Below are 22564 nucleotides of genomic sequence, written 5' to 3'. Positions count from 1 at the left end.
CTATCCGGCATTATTATTAAAGTAGCAACTCCATCTTTATCAGCTGCAACAAGATGTACACATTAATGCATCAATAATTATTATACAAAAATAAACATTATTCTGACATGGGCCATTCTACATAATGAGTTATTTTACATTTGATACTTTAGGTTTATCTTGATGCTAATACTAGTACTTTTAGACTGTATTTCTAGACTGTGGTATTGCTACTTTTACTTAAACCATGACTGCCTATCCCTGCAGGCCAAATCTGAGGCCATTAGTGTTTCAGTACAGAAAAACTGTACACACTACAGTGACAGTGGGGGGAACAGCAGCACATGTGTGAAACATGGCCCTCTAGCTGGCCAAGTTTAGAATATTGAGTGGTTGCTAATGAGGTAATTTCTGAATATGTTTCTCATTTGCTTTGAATGGTTTTATTGCACAGGTAATTTTGAACACCAGCAGTGCATTCTGGGTGAAACAGGTGTTATCTCAGCATTCACTTAAACTACTTACCAGCAGACTGATGAAAAACAGATGTTGGTGATCTGGTTATGAAGCAACTAAAATGTTGTCAGTACATGTGAACAGGTGGTTATTTAAATTTTGTCTTTTGTAAAACAATTCAGACTCTCCGCATGAACCTGGCTGCAGACATTTGCTCCCATTCAGCATGAGAGCAAGAGCATTATATTGAGGTTAATGTTGGGTCGACATCATGTCAACGTTCTGGTTCACCCCAAAGGTGTTGGATGTGATTGATGTCAGGGCCCTGTGCAGGCCAGTGAAGTTCTTCCACACCAAACTCAGAAACTAATTTGTTTATGTAGCTGGCTTTGTGTACAAGAACATTGTAATTTGGAAAAAGTGGAGCAACAGTATTGTCATTGTATGCTGTAAGATAGAGATTTCTCAAGATTGAGAATTTTAGCACAACAGTGGTGGAAATAAAGTAGACCTACATTTACTCAACTACTGCAGCTAAGTACAATATTGTGGTATGTGTACTTAAGCATTTTATTAATTTATTTCTGCATACTGCTACTCTACAATCAAGGGCGGTTATTTCATGTCACTGCATTTCATGTGGTGGAGACAATAAAAACATCTCAGCAGGAGATTTTTAGAAATAAAATTGCTGGCAGGGGCCAACCCACTGTGAGGCATATGGACTGAAGGGGGAGGACATAATATTTCAAAACTTAATAAACGTGACATCTATATATATATATATATATATATAATTAGGCCTATAATTAGGAAACGTCTTTCCGCCATAATAATACAAATATACTAAAAAAAAAAACAAATGAATCACTAAACGAAAAACGTTTTTGCGTTTCAGTTGTAATTACGTCATCGGTGTGCGACGACTTCAAAGGGGTTTATTTATGAGTTCTTTACGGACGTACAGACGATGACAACAACTTTAAAACAAGCTTTAAAAACCCACTTCGGGTTTGACAATTTTAGGTCTAAACTACAGGAAGATGTTGTCAAAGCAGTCATCAGAGGTAAGTGAGCGAGCGAGCTGTTTATCTGCTGTGGGGTCGTTAGTTTATCTCCATGCTAACGTTAGCTGGCTCGTAGCAACAGGCAAAATTTCGCTGACCTTTTCCTTGATAGTTAGATAAGAGGCTCAGTTTGAATTATCTCTCACAGGTAGTGTTGTCAGGGAGAGAGAGAGAGAGAGAGAGAGTAATGTATGGCATGGTGGTGACTGCTGTTGTCTTCCTTCAGGGGACAAGGATGTGTTTGTGTGCATGCCCACTGGAGCAGGAAAGTCCCTCTGCTACCAGCTACCTGCAGTTCTGGCTGAGGGTATTACTCTGGTTATATCCCCGCTGATCGCTCTCATTCAGGTCAGCTTATTCAAACGCTTTACATACATGTATGGTTTTGTGTGTGGTGCCAGTTGTGTTAATCCCCTCCTGTGTTCCCCCTCCAGGACCAAGTGGACCGCCTGAAGGGTCTCAACATCCCTGCCTGCTCCATCAACTCCAAGCTCCCAGCAGGCGAACGCCGTCTGATCCTGGCTGATTTAGGGAGCAGCTGCCCCAAGCTCAAGCTGCTCTACATCACTCCAGAGATGGTGGCCTCTCCCTCGTTCCAGCCCTGCCTGACAGGCCTGTGCTCGCGCGGCCTGCTGTCTTACCTGGCTGTGGACGAGGCACATTGCGTCTCCCAGTGGGGACATGATTTCAGGCCAGACTACCTCAAATTGGGTGAGCTGCGTGCTCGCTTGCCGGGGGTTCCCTGTTTGGCCCTGACAGCAACAGCGCCCAAGAATGTACAAGAGGACATTATACAGTCCCTGAGGCTGCGCTCGGCGTTGTCTTTTGTCACACCTGTCTTCCGCAGTAACTTGCACTATGATGTGATCTTCAGAGAGCTGCTGCCAAACCCCTACGTCCACCTCCACGCCTTCATTCAGAAGGCACTGGCACTGGACAGTGGGTCTTATGGACAGGTTGGTAGACGTGTGTGGTCATAGGGTTGTTTGTGTGAAACTATTCCTTTTCTGTGAATGATAGATCACCAGCCACATGAGGCATCTACTTTGTAAAGATTTACATATATTAAAATCACGTAGTAGTTTGCAGTAGACAAAGAGCAGCACATTGAAAAGAGATTGAGAATAGCCATGGTTAGCCAAAGGTTTTCACTACAGCCTACTATTTCTTCATTAAGTGTTTGTATGTGCAAGAAAAGCCCTTAGCGGATTTGAGGAAAATATAATAAAGCCTTAAAAAGTCTAGATTTTTGAGGTCAATGCTGATATCTACTGTATATCTCGGTAAAAAAAAAAAAATCCAATAATGATATTAGTCTTTAATCATTGTACATACACACATAACCTAAAATAACTTTTCAGTGCTCTCACATGGAAACTATGTAATATGCTGATACTGATATATCTCAGAGGAGCTAAGTTCAAACGATAATATTTGGTGTGCGTTTTCAAAAAAACGTATCACCTAAATGTCTCAGATCTCTGAATCTAATCGTCAAATGTTTGCTTTGAAATAGTTTTATTTCTCAGTGTAATTTTGTCTAGTGTCACGTCTTAACTTCATGGCAGATTTGAGCTGTTGAATTTCACTCAACTTCAACTAAAAGTTGTGACTAAGACGTTTGCTGGAAGCAGGGCATTTTACGCCCTCCCATCCTTGATATGTTTCTCTACCAACTCGCTAAGCAACAAGAAATGGCCGTACAGATATGTCACAGATGTGTTTAAGATCATTTACTGTAAATGGGCCCCTTCAGAACATACCAGGGTCTCAATTTTGTTAAAAGTTTAAAGGATCCTTATAAAAACGTTTGTGTGCTGATATGTCATTGTCTGAAAGTTCTCTATCACTATTGATACCAGCCTCAATTAAAAAATTCATGTTTTCATGCCACCTGTCACGTAGCCTTATACCAGTTAATCTGTGATGAGCCAATATTAGCTGATATTTTCCCTTGAATATGAGCGTAGGAGCCCTGGTTTCTTTAACCTACTGTATGTAATATTTGTGAACAGGGTTGTGGGATTGTGTACTGTCGGACCAGGGAAGGCTGTGAAACTGTGGCTTACCAGCTGACCAAGCTTGGAGTCTTGGCCAAGCCTTATCACGCAGGTTAGACTTTTTTCCTCCATGTAGCCGTAGGATCACAAAATGCCAAGATCTGGGCTCAGATGCTTGCCTTCTGTTTTTATACTGTAGGTCTGAAGGCAGGAGATCGCACAGAGGCCCAGAATGAGTGGATGCAGGGGAAGGTGCTGGTTATCGTAGCCACCATCAGCTTTGGTATGGGAGTAGACAAGGCCAATGTCAGGTGAGGCGATGAGGTTTTGCTGTGTTGGACACAGAATTTGAGTTTGTATATGCTAATGTTTTTTGTTAATCCTGCAGGTTTGTGGCTCATTGGAACCTCGCGAAGTCCCTGGCCAGTTACTACCAAGAGTCTGGGCGAGCTGGAAGGGACGGACTGCCCTCCTCCTGCCGCACGTACTACTCCGCAAAAGATAAGGAGCAAATTAACTTCCTCATCCGCCAGGAGGTCGCCCGCAAACAGGTCAGCACGTTAACAGAAAACTCAAAATGTGAGGAGCTCCTGTAAATAAAACTCTGCATCGTTTCAAGGTTTGTGAACATTTTAACTTGTCCGCAGGAAAAACGTGGCTCTGCGAAGGAGACGGACAAAACAGCCATAACAGACTTTGAAGCCATGGTGTCCTTCTGTGCACAAGAAGGGTAAGTGAAGCGTCCAGCGCACCCGTGCATGCATGCAAGTCGATTCTTGTTTATTGCGTACAAATCAAGGTTAATAAAACCACATCATTACATAATGTCTCCACTCTTAGCACATATATAAAATGCAGGTGTATACATGAAACTGCCATTACACACTGTTAATACATTCATAATCCATTTCAGTTTGTGTACAGCAGATGGCAGACTTCATCTCTCTTCTTTGTTGTGAAACATGTCAAGGAACAATTTCAGTTTGGAAAACAGCTTCTCCCTGTAGGAGGATCTTACTGTAAGTCTGACTGCCAGCGCTCATTCCTTAAGAATGACACATAATTGAGTTTAGAAAAACATTAACAGACCAATTTAGCTGTCCTCTTTACATCTCACAGTCCAACTCGCTGTTAATGTTCTGAAGTTTTAAAAAATTATTAGACAAATTTGTATATGTATTTGCCTGCATTATTAGACACTTTGGGTTGGCCCTGCCTTTTCCTCGGGCCATAGGTGCGGTTGCTGCCCTGTAAAGCGCAGGGATACCCTAAAGAATGTAGATTCTCCTGAAAACCTGGCAGCTTCAGCAGGTGTGTTTGGCAGCCAGTCATGACATCCTTCTCTCTGCTTGTCAGGTGCTTTGTTGTTTGTGGGCTGGGCTCCTCTAGAGCCACTGAACACACCCTGTATGTGTTTTCATTGCTCACTGAAATATCCCAAATGTCTGTCTATTCATTATATGACCATGACTCTCAGTAGGAGTTTTTATCCTCTCTGCAGGATTGCTTGCGAGAGACAAAGTCTGCAGAGAATGTCTGTTTTTGTGTTTCGTGGGAAGTTTTACACCATTTCCTGTGCCAGATTTAAGAATAAGGCTTGCTTTTGTGGAGCACATTGTCTCAAATGTTCGTCCCCTTCTTTTTGGTGTTGCGATAGCAGCAGCAGGTCACGCAGGTCAACACTGTCATGAGCAGGACCATCACTGCAGGAGGGCAAATAACAGCATCATGACCAGATCACTCTTTTTTTAAAAACAACACAGAAATGAGGGATAATTGAGAGCAGAGACTCACAGATGAAGGTTAAGAGCACAAAGAAGGCTCCCAGCTCTACAGCAGTTGCGTTGGGCAGACCCTGAAGCTTCACCCATATCTTGTTCAGGAGATCAAGCGTCTCTTGTCTGGCATCCATCCTAGTGAGGCAGAAATGAGGTGAAAGTTATCACCTTTTTTTGAAGGGAAAGTGTTTAAAGTGAGAAATAAAGGTAGGCGTTTTACTGCCTGGGACTAGACAAATGTAAAGCATGTGTTTTTTCTAGCTGAGTGTGAAAGTCAGAGGGAATCTATTTACCAGGGTAATGACACGGGGTGGTGCTGGCGGTTAACCCCCTGTAAGACGACGCAACAAAAGGAAGTACAACGGGGTCCTTCTCTGTGTTAAGCTTTTGAACTGAAGTATCTCCTGACACCAGCCTCATTGTATTTAATGTGTATACACTAAAATGTGTTTTAATGGGTGGTGTTCAAGTGTCAAGTTTTATGTGCTTTACTGTGTTATTGTGCTCTACAGGCCCAGGGTGTGACAGTCTGTGGGTTTAGCTCTTGATGGTTTTGGAAGCCACAGTTTGTTGTAGTGAATTACCAAACATTATAAAATAATACAAACTCCTGCATAATTAAATGTCTTTTTTTTAAATAGTTTGACATTTGGGGAAATTTGCTCAATTATTTATTGTTGAGAATTACTCGGGAAGATTTATACCACTGTCATGTATGTGTGATACTTAGCTACAGACAGCAGCTCGTTAGCTTAGTTTAGCATAAAGACTGGGAACAGGGGGAAACAGCTAGCATGACTCTGTCCAAAAGTAACAAAATCTACCTACTAGCACCTCTAAAGTTCATTAATTAACACGTTATCTGATAAAAAAAGTGCCAAAAAATGTAAATTTGCTGATTTACAGTGGGTTAAGCTTTAAGTGCAGTTTGTTCTTACTTTTGAGAAAATAGACTGCCCAGTTTGTTGGATGCTGCTGTGATGACTGGTTATTCTGAACCAGTTCCACGTCAGTGATTGGCTCGACCAGATCCAGGTTGGGTGGATATCTGTTTGAATGGGATTGGGACCAGACTCGTCTGTCAGAACAAATGAAACATGAGCTCGCAGATTCGTTTGGTTTTTAGGATGGGTCTGAATATTTCTTGGCTAGGAACAGAAACTTCCTCTTTTCCTCCGGCCAAGAAGTAGTCTCACTGTAATTCACTCGGACTACAGATTAGATGAACAACATGTAATGTGCTCTTTTGTTACCTTTGACTAGAGCCAGGCTAACTGATTCCTATTTCCAATCTTTGTGCTATTTGCACTGCTAAGCTGACAAAGTTCCCCAATTGTCAAAAGTAGTAGTCTGGGTAGTAGTAGTCAAAGTACTCCTTTTAAGGTAGGTCTGGATAATAAAACAGTAATAATAATAACAGTAACAATAATCATGGCGATATAATTTTTTTTCAACAAAAAAAACATATTCACTTGAATCATACACGAAATAGGACTTAATTTTTTTATTCATATTTATTTTGTTGAGGACAAATCACTGAAAAAAGCTTTTACTTAATTTTACTCATACATATATGAAAACTTTTTATCGTGATTAAATTTTTGACCATATGGTCCAGCCCTACAGTAAGGTTATTTGGCCCAAAAAATACAAGTGCTGTGTTGCATTACTCTGTAAACGAGTAATAATAACACCAGTTGATGAGTTAACTTTATTGCTTCCTGCCAAAGTTCGGGGGGAAAAATGACCATAGAAGCCAAATCAGCAGTTCTCTAAAACAGTTTAATCACAAGCTGAATATTATAAACTTCATGAAGGGTAAGGTTTATTGCAGGGCTGCTGCATACAGTAATTCTGCATACCTGGTACACTGGCAGCTGAGTGCTACAGAAGGTATTTTGTGCGTTGAAGCGCCAGTTTTAGTGCAGCAGAATTATAATATATGGATTATATTCAGACTTCCCCTTTCCCCACTGATTGTTTGACCCTGTTATGTAAATATTTTATGGTCAGGTGCACAGACACACTTAAGGTAACAGGCACTTACCTGTGAGAGTCTTTGTTGTTTTTGCACACTCAGCCAAGCCCAACCTGACTGGCAAAAAACGACACAGCAGAAGTAAGCAGACCAGTTGATGGGGAGTAGGCAGCAGGGTAACTCCTTCAGGGAGGAAATGTTGATCACTGGGGGTCTTATTTGCCGTTGTGTTGTTTTGTTGCTGAAACGTGCGGCACATCATCCAGAGGAGTCCTCCGGTGCTGCCTGAGATTAGCAGTCAGGTCGAGATTAGGGTTTGGAGGGGTAATTCCTCGGGTTCTAATGGTACTCTTTCATGCTCCTCTTAATCTTTCTTTTCTCTGGTCCTCAGGTTTGTTGCTCTTCTCTTCTTCTATGTGGTTTTTAGTGGAGACGCACACACACACACACACACACACAGAGTAGCTGTCTGCTGTGCCTCACTTTAGTTTGTCTGCCTCCAAACTCCAAGGCTGTTTGCTCTTCGACAGTCCTCCCTGGGAGTGACTGCTGCTTCACAGAGTCTTTGTGTGCCTCTCTGTCATTCCCCACCTCCTTTGGTGAAACGGCCCCTTTCTCTTTTCATGGCTGCGTGGAGACAGCGTTTCCATTTCCAGCAAGGTTGTTAGTATGTTGTTGAAGAGGCTCGTCTAATTGTGTGTGTGTGTGTGTGTGTGAGAATATTGGTTGTTGCATAATACTCAATCTGATACAAAGAAGGAGGCCTTATTATTTTAAAAATAGCAACAGTCACATCTAAAGCTGGGATTTTAAAAATGCAGCAGGACGGACTAATTACTTCCCAAATCAAGATATAACTTGCTCTAATGCATTGTTGTTATCAATACATGAATCAGTAATATTATCTCTGTGTCTTAGCTTTAGTTTTGGGATTATCAGATGATGTTTTTATTTCATGTCACACACTGTTTGACTTGTTTCATAACAGAAACATTGATCACAGAAGTGTGCGGTGGTTACACAATACCTAACAGATCAATGATGCACTAGATGGCCTGTATATGATGGAGTGATGTTTGCTGTGTGCTCAAAAACATCATCAGGCTTGACCTTTTTAAGGACTGCAGGCTCTAGTATGTAACCAACTGCAAACTGCCTTTGATCTCTTTTGTATTCAGACTTGCAGGATCTGTATCACCAGCCTGTCCCCACATGTATTTGGTTTTTAATAGCAGTGTCTCTTATCTTCCCACCAGTTGTCGCCATGCCACCATCTCCAAGTTCTTTGGGGACAAGACTCCCAACTGCGCAGGTGCCTGCGACTACTGTCGTAACCCCAAAGCTGTACGAGCCCAGCTGGAGAGGGCGGCTGCACTCAGCACCAAGATTGAAGCTCAGAGCAAAGAGCCCAAAGGAGCATTTGGTTTCCAGCCGGGCCTTTATGAAGGAGGGAAGAAGGGCTACGGCTTTGAAAGGCAGGACAACCTTAGTGACACTGAGATGTTTAATTTTGACTACTTTTGTAATGTAACTCAGTGGTGAACCTGTAGCTTGACATTGATACCTTGCAGGTATGATGAAGTGGGCGCCAGTAGTAGTGAAGATGATGGTACACAGAGGAAAAAGGAGTTTTCTGACCTCTTCAAGAAGCAGATGAACCTGCGGAAGGTGAATCATAATCATCAACACACAAACTTGTTTTAGAAATGCGTATTTTCTAGAAAAACAACTCCATGTACTGTTTGCGTCGGGTCTTTGCACATTTGTTTGCCATCTGTTGGCAGCAGGAAGGCAGAGCCTGTTGAGGCCCCTGAGGATTGTGGTAAATTGCTCCCACATGTTCGGTGGAATTGGCGCAACATTGAAGTAAATCTGTTCCTCACAAGGTCCAAGTGGAGCTTGTCCAGTTTACAACACAACGTGAATAACGGCAGGAATGCCATGATTGTAAAAAAGTAGAAAGAAACTAAGTGACATAAACAAATGAGATTAGTTGTTAAAGAGGTCATATCATGCTTTTCTGCTTTTTCCTCTCCTTTATTTTGTTATATATCTTTTTTGTGCATGTAATTGGTTTGCAAAGTGAAAAAGCCCAAAGTCCACTCCAAAGGGAGTTACTATAGCCCACAGAAAACACTGCTCTGAACTGTCTGAAAACAGCTCGATTGTAGTCCAGCCTTTACTTCCCTAAACTATCTGCGTCACTTTGTAACATGCGTCATAATGCTCGCCTGTCGGCTAGTCAGGCACACCCTCAAAAACACAAGTGGAGAAACACACTGAGCTGCAGCACACACAGCAAAAAGACGTCTAGTCCTTACCTAGGCACTGCTAAATAAAAGGGTGAACCGGAAAATGAGCATACTATGACCTGTTTAAACTGGTAGAAAGGAGGCCGTGGACAGCCTGACCCCACAGCATTCAGAACTGAAATTAAACACATTGATCTACCAGGTTAAAGTAAAAAAAAAAGTCAAAAAACATATTTTAGTAGTCAAATGTAGCTTTAGCCATGTTTTGAAAAAAATAATGGAACATACTGAGATTATACTATATAGATTTTCTGCTGTGAAAACTTGTCATCAGTGGACTCAGTAAAGGATATTACGAATTTCAAAGCCACCTTTTAAGGGCTGTTTCAAATACAAAATATACGTTCATACAATCTTTTTATTTATTTTACTATTTTGGGGGCATTTGTGCCTTTTTTATTGTATAGTGTCAGTAGAAGGGAACACTGCAGAGATAGCATACAGGTGTGTCACTGTGTCAGAAGTTACTGTGTTTCAGTGAACATCTGAGAATTAACTTCTGTCTGTGTTCGTGTTTCTTTAGGGAAGTGACGGTCAGAGGGAAGACTTTGTTCCTCCAGGTAAAATCAATAGAAGAAAAAATAAGTATCAGTGGATATCCAGGCTGATCTGTACTGCCATATAACCAGTGTGTCGTACTGTGCAGATGCTGACTGTCCACTTAGAGAGGCCAGCAGCCAGAGGATCCCTAGGCTCACAGTAAAGGTACTCACACAGCACTGTGAAGACATTCCCCATAACTGCTGCGTTCATCAACACGTCTCTGGGAATTCAGTGACTCATGTGTCATGAGATGTGAAGACAGATAGCAGAGTCAGAGATTCAGCTGAGCAATACAAACACTATTATTGATGTAAGTAAATAACAGTGTATATACAGCATCTGGAAAGAAAAGAATGAGACAGCAGAATATTTCGTACAGTAAAAGTGGTCACTGTGGGCTGAATATGCAGCTGCAGTGTCTGAATCCTCGGTAACAGTTTTACAGAACAAAATATACAAAGATGTGAAGATAATTTATTTTATTATTTTCATCTTTGGTGTGCAGTTGCAAGAAGTTTCAGTGCTGCAAACATTTCCCTCAAAACCATGCCTTTCTACTAAATTAAAATAATTACGATTCTGTAGCTTTGATTTGAAAATGTTTTTATTAGTTTATCATTTAATTTAATTAATTATATAAATACTGTATTCTATTTCAGGCCAGAGAGCACTGTCTGTGCCTCTTGCAGGAGGCATTACATGGCCACCAGGGGGCAGAAGACACATTCAAGTAATAATGCAGATACATGCTTCAAACATCATGCATATCCATAGTTAATTTCCTGCAGAAATGTCGCTATACATTCTCTTTAATGTCTTCTCCATCTCTCAGCTGTGGTACCCTGTCATTAGCGGTGGAGCTCGAACATGAGGTCTTCAAGAGCAGCAAGACATCCAATTTGTACAAGGCTGCTGTCCTAAAGAAGGTGAGTACTGACTGTTCTGCCTGGCACAGTCTCATCGGTAGCACAAAGTAAAATCTAAATACCATATTCCGTTCTTGTTCTTAAAGGTATCAGAGATGAAGAAAACAGTCCCGGCTTCAGCTGGAGGAGAAAGAGGAGAAAGTGAGAAGACAAACAGCAACAGTGAATCCACAGAAATGGAGTCAAAACTCAAAGAGGAAGCATCTTCCCCTTCTTCTTCCTGCTTCTCTGAGGAGCTGCAGGGGTTCACATCTGCATCGGAGATCTACTCAGTAAGATTATTACAAGCAGTTGCAGACATGAATTCTAGGCTTGGGGGGTACTACAGCATACCAGGGTATTTAGAAATCCCAACGGTATGATTTTGAATAGAGTCAAAAATACAAACGCTCTGCTTTCAATTAAACTGATTCGGACATGCTGTATTGAGCTGATGTATTGTAGGCGGGCGATGCCTTGTAAAACTGCCTACATCATCTACAACTCGATAACCTGCTTCACTTTTTTGATATACCAATAACCCGGTGAAAAGTCTGAAAGGTATGAAAAAATAAATAGCGCCCAAGCCTAACGTATTCTGTTTTCTATTATTCCTCCAGCTGAAGCGTAAGAGAGTAGGGGCAGGGCAGAGGGGCCAATCCAACCCCTTCCTGACTGCTAAGGAGCTGCTGAAGTCCTCCATGTTGGACACTGAGTCTAACAAATGGACAGAGGGCAGCGGATTTTACAACGACCGCTCGGGAGGCTCTGAATTGGAGAGGAGAGAACAGACGAACACAGATGCCTCTTCGGCTGTAACATCATCGATCAGAGCCAGAGCAAATGCCGCAGCTTCCTGCCTGAACAGCCCGACGAAGGCCGGCAGAGCCATAAGCAAGAAGCAGCAGAAGCTAGCGGAAGCGGCAAAGAGTTCCCGCAACATTTCCCAGTACTTTGCTAAGAAACAGACAGTGGAGGAGGCGGAGACGCCAAAGGGCGTTATATTATCTCATACTACCGCCTTGGAAGCTGAAGACAACAGTAGCCATCGGGAACACTCACCTGTCACTGTGGAGGATGTAGAGATCAGTCCTGTGGAGTCAGAGACTCAGGATGTGATCCAAGAAGAAAGTAAAAACAATGTAATAGTTATACTTGATGATGAAGAAGAGGAGACAGAGATGTTGGAGCTGGAGCGACTTAAAGACACATCTAAAGAGTATAAATCAGAGTAAGAAACCCTGAATGCACCATTTTAAGATGACGGAAAAGTCTTCTTCATTAACATTATTTTCTCTCATGCAGACAAAACAACCCTGAGGAAGAAGATAAAGCGCCTCTGGTAGCAGGGGTAAGTGTGAGTTTCCTATCCAATCTGAAGATGTCTTTCCCGCTCAGTCACTGATTTTGTGTGTGTTCAGTTGACAGATGATATGAAAGCGAACAGAGAGACTTCTCCTCCAGTGAAGCGCAGCCGCCCTGCAGACGGCAGCAGCAGAAGAGTAACCTTCAACCCCAATGTGCAGGAGAGGGCCCTGCAGCCTGTTAATGAGCCGCCCAAGCCTGTGACACTAAAGGAAGCAGCCGACATCGTGGTCCGCTACCTGGACCCCTTTTACACTCAGGGAAGGTTTGCCACCAAGGTGAGAGAGCCGAATACCATTTCCTGTTTGCAGGAAAAGCTTGGTGAAATGAGTCGTTTCACAGCTGTTGTTTTCTTTTTGGTTGTAGGAGCTGTTTAAGTCTTTCGCCCGCTACTTATCTCACCTTCTCGCGGAGGGGAGGAGTCGGGGGAAAGGCCAAGGTACGCAGGGGATACATCATCTAAAACTTGCGCTTTGCTGCACGCGACGGGCTCCTCTCTAACGCTCATCTCTGTGTCCACAGTTAAAGCAGAAGCCAAGGCTCTCATCAAGAAGTTCTTCAGCAGAGTTCAGCGCTGTGAAAGCGAAGCAGACTGGAAGCACCTTAAAAGGACACACAGCTGCATAACCACAGAGAACAAGGAATGAAATGTAGCCATTCCCTACCCGTCAGTGCCTAAGCTTCCCTTGTTCTAGTGAGGAACACTGCTGGTCAGGTTTATTGTTGATTTGCTGCTAGAGTTCTGCTTTTTTTTCAGGCTTGTCGCTGCTAAGTTAGCTTATGCCAGTAATTAAGCAATAATGGGGACTGTTACAGCCTGAGAGAGCAGAGGGAAAACTGCGTGCATACTTGTATGACAAGCGTTCTTTGTGTTTCAGCCCATTTACTGAAAAATTATCACCGATGACCAAAGTATGTGATTTTTAAATGACTCCTCTGCAGACAGCAAATAGTCTTCATTCATTTCACTACAGTATGGCGCTTTGGTGGTACTGCACTCTCCTTCTTTTCATGTCATTCTGCACTTAAATCTGATGTAAAACATGTTTCAAGTTTGCTCTTGCGACAAACGAGTCTACAACCATGCTAGCAGCTCTGTGAGGCTGAACTTAGGCACGGCTTTGCTTTGAGCAAAATGCTAACCTCAGCATGCTAACATGTTCACAATGATAGTGCTAACATCCTGATGTCTAGCAGGCATACTGTTTACCATTTTATCTCAGTGTGTTGGCATGCTAACATTTGCTAATAAGCATAGAACACAAAGTAGGCTGAGGCTGATGGGAATTAGTTTTGCAGGTATTTTGTTAGAAGTATTGGACGAATTAAAATTTTGACCTGACTGCAAACTAGCAGTTAGGTCAAAATGTAAATTAAAGGATCGCCAAATTCATTAGGGTTTGTCCTCTGAGAACAATGCAAGTATGTACCAAAATACCTGGCAATCTGTCCAATAGTTAAGATATTTCAGTCTAGACCGAAGTGGTGGACTGATCAACTGACATTTCCATCCATAGAGCCACGGCTGGAAACACATTGTGGAAATGGTTGTCGGTAACGTGAAGAATACATGATGTGAAGTAAATGGGGATAAAACAGAAAAATACTGAAACAATGTTTTAAATTTTGACATAAACCAGACAGTTCTGTGCTGTGGGGTCTAATAGATATATTTTTATTGCTGCTACATATTTTGTCTTTGACTGCTGGACTGCAGAACAAAGAAAGTAAATGGACATACATGATAGATATTGTATGATGTAAAACTGACCTTTTTGTGGTTTCTTTTATTTAAAGATGAATAAAAGGTGAATTCAGTTATGTCTGGTAGCAAAGGGAGACTTTATGCAGAATGAGGTATTTCTTTTTCAGCAACTTGGTTTCCAATGAGGGAAAAGTTCCTTAGTTATAGTGCCTGTTGGGGCTGTGAGAGTGTCCACAGTCAGGAGGGAGCCATTGTCTATTTACTCTGTGCTCTTTACATGTTTACAATAAAGTCTATGCTGAACAGGAACAGAGCAACCACAGTGTGACATTTACTGTGTGTTAATCCATGAAAGCTGATGTATTCAATTGGACAGTTAAAGTTATCAGAGAAGGAGGGGGGAGAGGAGATGTCCGTGCCGGGGACGCTGTCAAATACATGATGACGTCACCTCCTCTGGTGCCGCATTCAGGTGCTCCTTGTAACTTACGCATTTGATTTTCCTACATTCAGATTATTTGATTTTAAAAAAAGTTCATTATTTTTTTGGCTATTAGCAGAGAAAAAGCAGCGACTTTGGAGCATTTTTCCCCCTCTTGGGAGCAGGGAATGGTCGTCCTAATATATAAAACGCATTCTTAACATCAAATTGAGGGGGAAACCCTACATGCAATAATACGAAAGAATATAATTCCCCACTCAAACTAACTTGTGTAAAGTGAGGTTAAGAAATAAAGTTGATTGAATTTGATTTCAGAAATTAAATTGATTAATTAATACGCTTACGTATTGAGAAAAATGTAGCTTGTAATATCATACTTCAGACATATTTAATAAATCCAAATTTAACTTTTGTCTGTTTGTGGGGACATTAAAAACATCTACCAGCAGCATCACCAATCAGTGATGAAGTTATTTTACTACTACCCAGCAGTAATAAAACAACCTAACAAAAAAAGCAGTGCTGCAGCAGCATGACGAAGAGTTAAAGTGCCCGCATCTTATGCGGCATTTCCGACAGCACTTGAACACAGCAGCATTTGCCCACTGAGCGGGCTGCCAACTTGCGTCTGCAGGGCCTTGCTACACATCAAACACTGATGAGACAAACACGAGAAACCTGCAGTATTCTCTACCAGCTGTTTTTCTGCAGGTCTGGCAGTTCAGGTGTGGTTTCGTTCACATCTGCAGATGGTTGAAGAAGCAGGTGCGGTGCTGGGATTTAATTAAGTAATTTGTCTGAAAGGGTTACACGCTTGGGAAGGCTGCGCCGCTGTTGTTTGTTGTCACTTCCGGGCGAGCCGTCGGTGAATTGGCAGATCACATCGCCGGTGAAGAAGTTCATCAGCATCGATGCTCCGTGCAGGCAGGATGGAGGAGTTTGTCACGGAGGATGAGGAGCCGTGGTACGACCAGCGGGACCTGGAGCAAGGTGAGTCGTCATTTCTCCTGTCACAGGTTTGTGTTTAATTGGTTGTGGGCGTGTGTGTTTAGGGGCGATGTAACAATGCCCCATCCACGCTGCTATTCTGGCTTGGATTCTGGGATAAACGAATTCCTGCAGGAGGAGGTTGCATCCCATTGTCAAACACATTTCATGCACGAGTACACGCACTATGAAAACCATGTCTCGGTCTGTCCCTGCATCCGAGTCTGGGTATACATGCCCTTCATCTCTGTCAATTATTTTGATCTTGTCAGTGGCGTTTCCTGGTGTCTGACTGAGTGAATGTTGCCTCTGTTTCATCTCCCTCCTTGCAGGACCACATCTTACATCCCAGCACTCCTCTCCTCCTAGTTTTTCCTTTTTTCTTAAATCTATCAGTCACTCTGTATTCACTCTGCTGAGTTGCGGGATGGGCCACAGAGGGATGTCAAAGCACAGATCACTTATGGGGAGGTAGTGACGTTATTTAGGGTGTGTGAGGAGGAAGACAAAAAGCAGAAGATCATAAGTAATGTGTTTGCTGCTTCACTGATGCCTAATGTGATGCAGTGTGTGTGTGTGTCTGTATGTGTGTGATCAGCCTCCTCAGTAATGATTTGAATGGATGCACTTTCATTGATAGTGCATCTCAGAGGAGAGATGTGTGTCCCTCTGCAACGATGGCCTCAGCATCACCCCATCCCCTGATTACCTGCTGACCCAGAGAACTAAAGCAGCTTTGTGTCTCATCATCACATTGAACATAGTCAGAAAGAAGAGAGGCAGGTGGATGTGTGTGTGTGTGTGTGTGTGTGTGTGTGTGTGTGTGTGTGTGTCACACCATGCTGCCTGTATCTCATCTCAGCATAGAGCTTGAAGTCATTAAGCCCCTGGCTGATCTGATTAGGGAGCCCCAGACTAGACCTCCTTAGTCGGGATCAGAGATTCCAGGCTTTAGGGTCATATTGGACGCATAATTGCCGTCAGTGCTCACTGCTCCAAACAAACATTATCCTGCATGCGCTCATGCTCCGGCATGATTTTGCCCCAGAAATGATGCGGTTATGCAACGTCTCTCAGCTGCCAGCTCCCGAGATTTGGTGACCCCTGTTTTCATTATGATCTGGCAAACATATGAAGTGCGTCTGGGCAGATGGTGTGGAGATGTCATGTTTTTTGTTGTAGCCTCATCCCAGGGGCCTGTGACTGTACGTGAGATGCACACATCAAAGAGCATCATGTATGTATGTATGTATGTATGTATGTATGTATGTATGTGTATATGTGTATATATACACTGTTGATACTATGGAGACAGATGCCATGAATGTCTTTGTGATCAGGTTCATCAGTTTGTTTTGAGCAGATGTGTGACCCTTTTTGTGTAGTTGGGTGTCCGGTGTTTGCTATTTCCTCAGCACAGCCTCTCATCCCTGCACATAATTCTGAAATTACATAACTAAGACTCTGCACGTGTCGGCCCTCAGGAGCAAAAACAGAGCTATGACCGAGTTGGACCTCGGGGTGAAGGCTCGCTGTGCTTTCTCCTCACACACAGCTCATTATCGCTCAGCGGTTTTGTGTTATGTTGTGGGTTCTGCATTGTTGAGACAGGAAATCACAGCCTGTCCCTCTGCAGCATTGGAGACAAATGTAGCAACACGGCCGTGCACAGCTTGAGCAAATGATACTTATTAATTATACTGGATAAAAAAGAATGACCCCTGCTGCATTCAGGCACGCTCAATTGGGTGTAGAAGTTTACACATGAATACATTCAGATGGATCAGCAGTAAATCACTTCTAATCTCTTGTGTTTTACACCAATGATGGGGTGTGTGTGTGTGTGTGTGTGTGTGTGTGTGTGTGTGTGTGTGTTCCTGTCATTGCTCACTCCCCACACTGTGGTGATAACACACTGCATTCATGCCCAGTAATGGGTGTCAATGGCTGTCTGTTTCTTCCTATCTTTCCCTCCTCCAGCGCTGTGTTGTTATGGGCTCCCAAGTATGCAGAGCCAGCAGGATTCTCCTCCTCCTACTCAGTCCCGCTAGGTTTCATTTCGCCTAAGGAGATGAATAATGTATGCTTCAAGCTGTGTTGTAAACTAACAGTAACTGTGAGGGTGGCTCCTGTGGTGTTAGCACTGCTCGGGCCCCCGGTGGGCAGATGTCTACAGGTTTGTATGAATACGATCTGTGTTCAAGCAGACTGAACACAGTGGAGAAATGTATTGCAGACATTTTCTTCGTTGTACTTGTGCTTACATTCATTTTCCTCATATCTATAAAGGCTACAAATGTGAACCTTCAGATTAATAGTCAGTTCAACACTTTCTTTCATCTTGTCTTTCATGAACTCATTTTGAGAAAGAAACAGGCCTGAAAAATCTGGATTTTAGAAACCATAAGGGATTGAATTAAGATCCAAGAGTTTATCTTTCACATCTTAATTTAATTTGATATGTGTCGAGGAGGGTTAGTTTCCAAATCAAGGTAGTCTGATCAGGGTAGGCCTTATTTTTGTTACATTAGAATGAAGACGTCCGACATGGTTTAGTGAACGCTCACCACTTTCTGCTGTTTACATCTGTTCCTCTTTCTTGGCTCCTGTTAGACCTGCACTTGGCTGCCGAGCTCGGCAAGACTCTTCTGGAACGCAACAAGGAGCTGGAGGACTCCCTACAACAGATGTACATCAACAATGAGGAGCAAGTGCAAGAGATAGACGTATGCTCGTCCCAGCTATTGTATCTCTTACATGTTCAAGTCGGTGATTTTAAACGCATCCTGCAGAAGGAATACCCAGTTGAAACACCTGGCACGAACTCGCTCCTCTTGATTTTGTATCAAGCTAATTATTTTAAAGCATGGCGTACATGGGAGAAAAAAAGAAACTAAAGATTATTCTGTGAACATGAAAGGAAAATGACTCGACTCCTTATTAGTCAGAAGCCTGGCTGAGGATGAGTGTACTCAGCTGCAGACAAAGCACACAAGTCAACCCAGGAAGCCAAATAAAAACACTGAGTGTGTCAGGAATGTATGTTTCAAATTAATTTATACTAGACTTTCAGCCAGTCAGCCAAATTTGCATTGAGTTTATTTGTCCAAATTTATACTGCTACCAACCACAATTATCCATTTTTTCTTTTAGCTATTTCAACAGCTATTATTACTTTTTAGCTAACTTTTTCAATCAATTATCCATTTCTTTTAGTTAACTATTTTAACAGCTAACCAATCATTAACCATTTTACTTTTAGCTAACTATTTCAACTTTTAGCCTTTCAGCTTTATTTACTAGCTGTTTAACCATTTAGCCTTTTAGCAAAGTATTTCTCAGTATTTTGTTAGTGGTCAGGCGTTACAGGGACTGTGTGTGTAAATTTTTATTTTTCAACTGCTTAAGATTTGTTTTTCATCTCATTTTAATATGAAACTTGTCTCCCTTGCAGTACCTGTCCAAGCAGTTGGAGATGTTGAGGGACATGAACGAGCAGCATGCAAAGGTGTATGAACAGCTGGATGTGACTGCCAGAGAGCTGGAGATCACCAACGAGAAACTGGTCCTGGAGAGCAAGGCCTCGCAGCAGAAAATAGACAGGTGACCGACAGCGGCCGGCTGACAGTGTCTGAGATCGTCACAATTACCATCTTCTATTCTCCTATTTTGGACACTGAGGGGGGACACCAGAAATCATACACTCTAGAAAAACATCTACAAGATCACAGATCAGTCACCCTTTGTCATAATTACATACAATGGGTCTTTAAAGGGACGTTTTTTTGTGTACCAATTTACATTGTTACAACAATTGTGTTTACAGTGCCAAATCACTTTACACTTTAGCCCTCTTTAGCACTGTCACAATCATAATCAGGGATCAAAGTTCTTTTCAGATCATACTAGTGGGCTGAAGGCTTAAGAGAGTTTTCAATGGCTGCCTCTGTTCTGTCTACATACGCGCTTTCACATTCTTTATTTTGTAAATGACTCACTGGTGCTTAATAATGACGTAACAAGCACTGAACAAACATTTGTGTGTGTGCACAGGTTGATGGGCACCATGGAGACCTTGCAGGGTCAGGTGGACAGCCTGACAGGCCGGGTGGAGGAGCTGCGAACTCTGGAGGAGCTGAGGGTCCTCAGAGAGAAGAAGGAACGGCGCAAGACTGTCCACTCCTTCCCCTGCCTCAAAGAGCTCTGCACAGCGCCAAGGTCACTCGCTGTTAGGAGTTTATTTTCTACTATACAAAAAGGCCCTTGACTTTGAGAGAGTCACTCCCAGGAGACACCCACAGTCTATAGCCAGGCTCTGTTGTCATGTAATGTTGTTCACACGGATTAGTATGTTGGTAATACTATATGCATACAATAGATGAATGGTTATTCTGCAGGACACATGGTGGGTTGATTCTTCAGTTATTATCAGACCACACTGCCCTAAAAAGCCAAAACTTAGCAACTACATATTTGGTCCAAAAAGAGAATCTGACTTTTTGACGTCTTACCTTTCCATAGAAATTGAGATTATACCACCAAAGTATATTTTTTGGGGGACACAGAACTAGATAACAGAGGTAAAACTAAACTGATAGCTGAAGCTAATTTACCCACTTTTCTTGTTTCCTGGAATTAAAAAGCCAATTTTGATGAACCAACATCTTAGTCATTGTAATACTGCATAAATAAGACAATAGCTGAATGTTAAAAAATAATGGCCTGCTAAACACTAGCCTAGCTTAGTTTAGCAGAGTAGCAGTAACTGCCATCTCTATAGTCTAGTGGCATTCACATGATTTGATGTAAAGCTTCCTTTAAATCACATATTTAAATGTATTTAATTAAAGATGAACCTATTAAACTAGCTCATTAGTTTAAATGGACAAGATAACAGATAAGAAGAACACATTTTGTTTTAGACCCTTTAGATTGTCCAACCATACGTTGCACATTACATAGTATCTGTTTTAGGTTTAATTTGCACTGTGACAATTTATTATCAGCAAAAAGCATACAATTAAGGATTTACAACATATAGAGTTTCAGTTTGTGTAGGAGCTTTCAAAGTGCTTTAGTTTCTTTAGTTAATTTAGTTAATGCTGTGTGCCTTTGTACGGCACGCTGCAGTCATAATCTAAGGACTTCTAGGTTTTACAATGCCTTTAAAGAAGTTGGTGCACTGATTATATGATTGTTCAGTTGTAAGGTATTCAAAAAACTGTGCTTCTTTATGTCAGGTATGAGGATGGTTTCCTGCTGGCCAACCCGGGTAGTGTGGACCTGGCTGAGAGACAGCCAGTGGATGAGGAGAATGAGCGCCTGAGAGGCATTGTCTCCTCCCTGCGCTCAGCCATGGCCACAGAGCGGTCCAAAAGGGAAAGCGCTGAGCGGGAGTGTGCCGGTGTGCTGCAGGAGTTTGAGCGTCTGGAACAGCGTCTCATGGGTGCAGAGGGCTGCCAGCTGCGGGTTCAGGAGCTCGAGGCTGAGCTCCAGGAGATGCAGCAGCTGAGGAAGTCCAGGATGTGCCTGATTGGGGACATGGAAGACGGCCTAGAGTCCCTGCTCAACAATGGCCCTGAGACAGACTCCCCAGAGGAGGACACAGGGCCGGAGGAAGGAGGGGAAGGAGGTGCTGGAGAGGTCACAGGGCAGCAGGGAGGCCCAGTGAGGAAAAGCTGCAGCGACACAGCTCTGAATGCCATCTCAGCCCGCGACGCCTCAGGCAGGCGTCAGGGCAGTTACGCCCTCCATGCCAATGGCGTGCGCAAACGTGGCATGTCCATCCTGCGGGAGGTGGACGAGCAGTACCACGCTCTGCTGGAGAAGTATGAGGAGCTGCTGGGGAAGTGCCGGCGTCATGAGGAGAGCCTGTGCCACGCTGGGGTGCAGACCTCGCGGCCCGTCTCCAGAGACCCCTCCATGAAGGAGTACAGCATGGTCACGGCGGGGCCTTCGACATCGGGGGCCATTGCCGCCCCTCCCACACCCCCTCAAACTCCCTCCACCCCAGAGGCCCTGGAGGGGATCAGCAGGCAGGTGGAGCAGGTGGACAAACGGCTCAGCCAGAACACGCCGGAGTACAAGGCCCTGTTCAAGGAGATCTTTTCCCGCTTGCAAAAGACCAAGAGTGACATGAACTCGACCAAGAGCAGAAAGACTAAAAAATGAGTTCATTATAACAGCTACTGATGCTGCATGCACTGAAAACAGTGACTACACAAGATATGTTAATTTACCTCCCTGTTGCTTTTCTTGTCTTACCTTTGACCACTTATGACCTAATGGGTGGATGCGTGTAGTCATGGAGTTGGGTGATTACTGATGCATATTGTTAGAGCGGACGCTTCCATTTGCTCTCTGGGAAGGAGGCTGGGCTGATCAATTTGAAACTGCCAAATGTTTTATTTCAGCACATGGATGAGAGATCGTTTATTTGGATGAAATGCCTTTTTTCCCCGCTGAGTGATCGTCACTGACAAATAATCAGAATGGAAGGTTTTGTTTGGCTTAGGGCAGTCTAGTGTGTGGTGTAGTATTTGTCATTGAGATGTACTGAAAAGATTCAACTGTTTATTTTTTGTTTATGATAAATAATTAAGCCAAATAAGAAAAAGACAGCTATTGGCATTTGAAGCTTATATCTGTACTATAAACACTAAGTGCTAAATTGGTCTTTAAAAGCAAGTACAAACTAAATCACAAGTTTTGACCAGCTTGAGGTTGCTTAAAGACACAAGAGTGATGAGTTATTTTGAATTTGTCGGATTGGTACAAATCCTTGGTGACAGCTGCCAAAGTGTACTGCGCATAAGTGTTTGATGGAGATTGGTTTACTTACATGGTTTATTATAACTTATCTGGTGAAGGGCGGAGATGCCTCTGGTGTTTAACAGCATGCATTACACGCTGCGGGGGGGCAAATTTGTTCTTGTAGTGGGGCCATTTAAAATGTTTTTTTTCCCCTTCTGTTAATTAAACTAAGAAATGTATCATCCATGTTCCTTCTTCATTGTTAAGTGCTCAGGGGGTCAGCAGGTAGTTTGT

General features: G+C 42.8%; 2 protein-coding genes and 1 long non-coding RNA gene across 6 annotated transcripts; 2 read left to right on the top strand and 1 right to left on the bottom strand.

The window, feature by feature from the left end:
• The first annotated feature begins 1362 nt into the window (after nt 1-1362).
• Nucleotides 1363-14397, top strand: recql5 (RecQ helicase-like 5). Its single transcript, XM_046037187.1, has 19 exons — nt 1363-1502; nt 1729-1850; nt 1937-2458; nt 3518-3614; nt 3702-3813; nt 3891-4053; nt 4150-4232; nt 8515-8733; nt 8830-8926; nt 10094-10130; nt 10217-10275; nt 10773-10843; nt 10946-11039; nt 11126-11311; nt 11639-12249; nt 12324-12369; nt 12440-12661; nt 12750-12822; nt 12906-14397. Exons 1-19 carry the CDS (start codon nt 1406-1408, stop codon nt 13028-13030), a joined length of 3036 nt encoding a protein of 1011 aa, XP_045893143.1. The 5' UTR covers nt 1363-1405; the 3' UTR covers nt 13031-14397.
• Nucleotides 4262-7946, bottom strand: LOC123961658. Of its 3 annotated transcripts, none has more exons than XR_006822753.1 (4): nt 7328-7946; nt 6219-6358; nt 5297-5415; nt 4262-5205 (listed from the first exon to the last, which is right to left on the bottom strand). It is a non-coding gene; the product is annotated as an uncharacterized LOC123961658 (long non-coding RNA). The 3 variants fall into 3 exon arrangements; XR_006822755.1 differs by having other exon boundaries at nt 6219-6328; XR_006822754.1 differs by lacking the exon at nt 6219-6358 and having other exon boundaries at nt 7328-7936.
• A 704-nt stretch (nt 14398-15101) lies between the features above and the next one.
• On the top strand, nt 15102-22509 carry cdr2l (cerebellar degeneration-related protein 2-like). 2 transcript variants are annotated; one of them, XM_046074815.1, is made up of 6 exons: nt 15102-15255; nt 15335-15520; nt 18131-18243; nt 18972-19120; nt 19571-19735; nt 20758-22509. In XM_046074815.1, exons 2-6 carry the CDS (start codon nt 15442-15444, stop codon nt 21686-21688), a joined length of 1437 nt encoding a protein of 478 aa, XP_045930771.1. In that variant the 5' UTR covers nt 15102-15255; nt 15335-15441; the 3' UTR covers nt 21689-22509. The 2 variants fall into 2 exon arrangements, with proteins under 2 accessions (XP_045930771.1, XP_045930765.1); XM_046074809.1 differs by having other exon boundaries at nt 15109-15520.
• Nucleotides 22510-22564: the final 55 nt, after the last annotated feature.

Source organism: Micropterus dolomieu, linkage group LG02 (assembly GCF_021292245.1).
Source record: "Micropterus dolomieu isolate WLL.071019.BEF.003 ecotype Adirondacks linkage group LG02, ASM2129224v1, whole genome shotgun sequence".
In the NCBI taxonomy this organism is placed as follows: domain Eukaryota; kingdom Metazoa; phylum Chordata; class Actinopteri; order Centrarchiformes; family Centrarchidae; genus Micropterus; species Micropterus dolomieu.
This window is presented reverse-complemented; position numbering and strand designations above follow the sequence as displayed.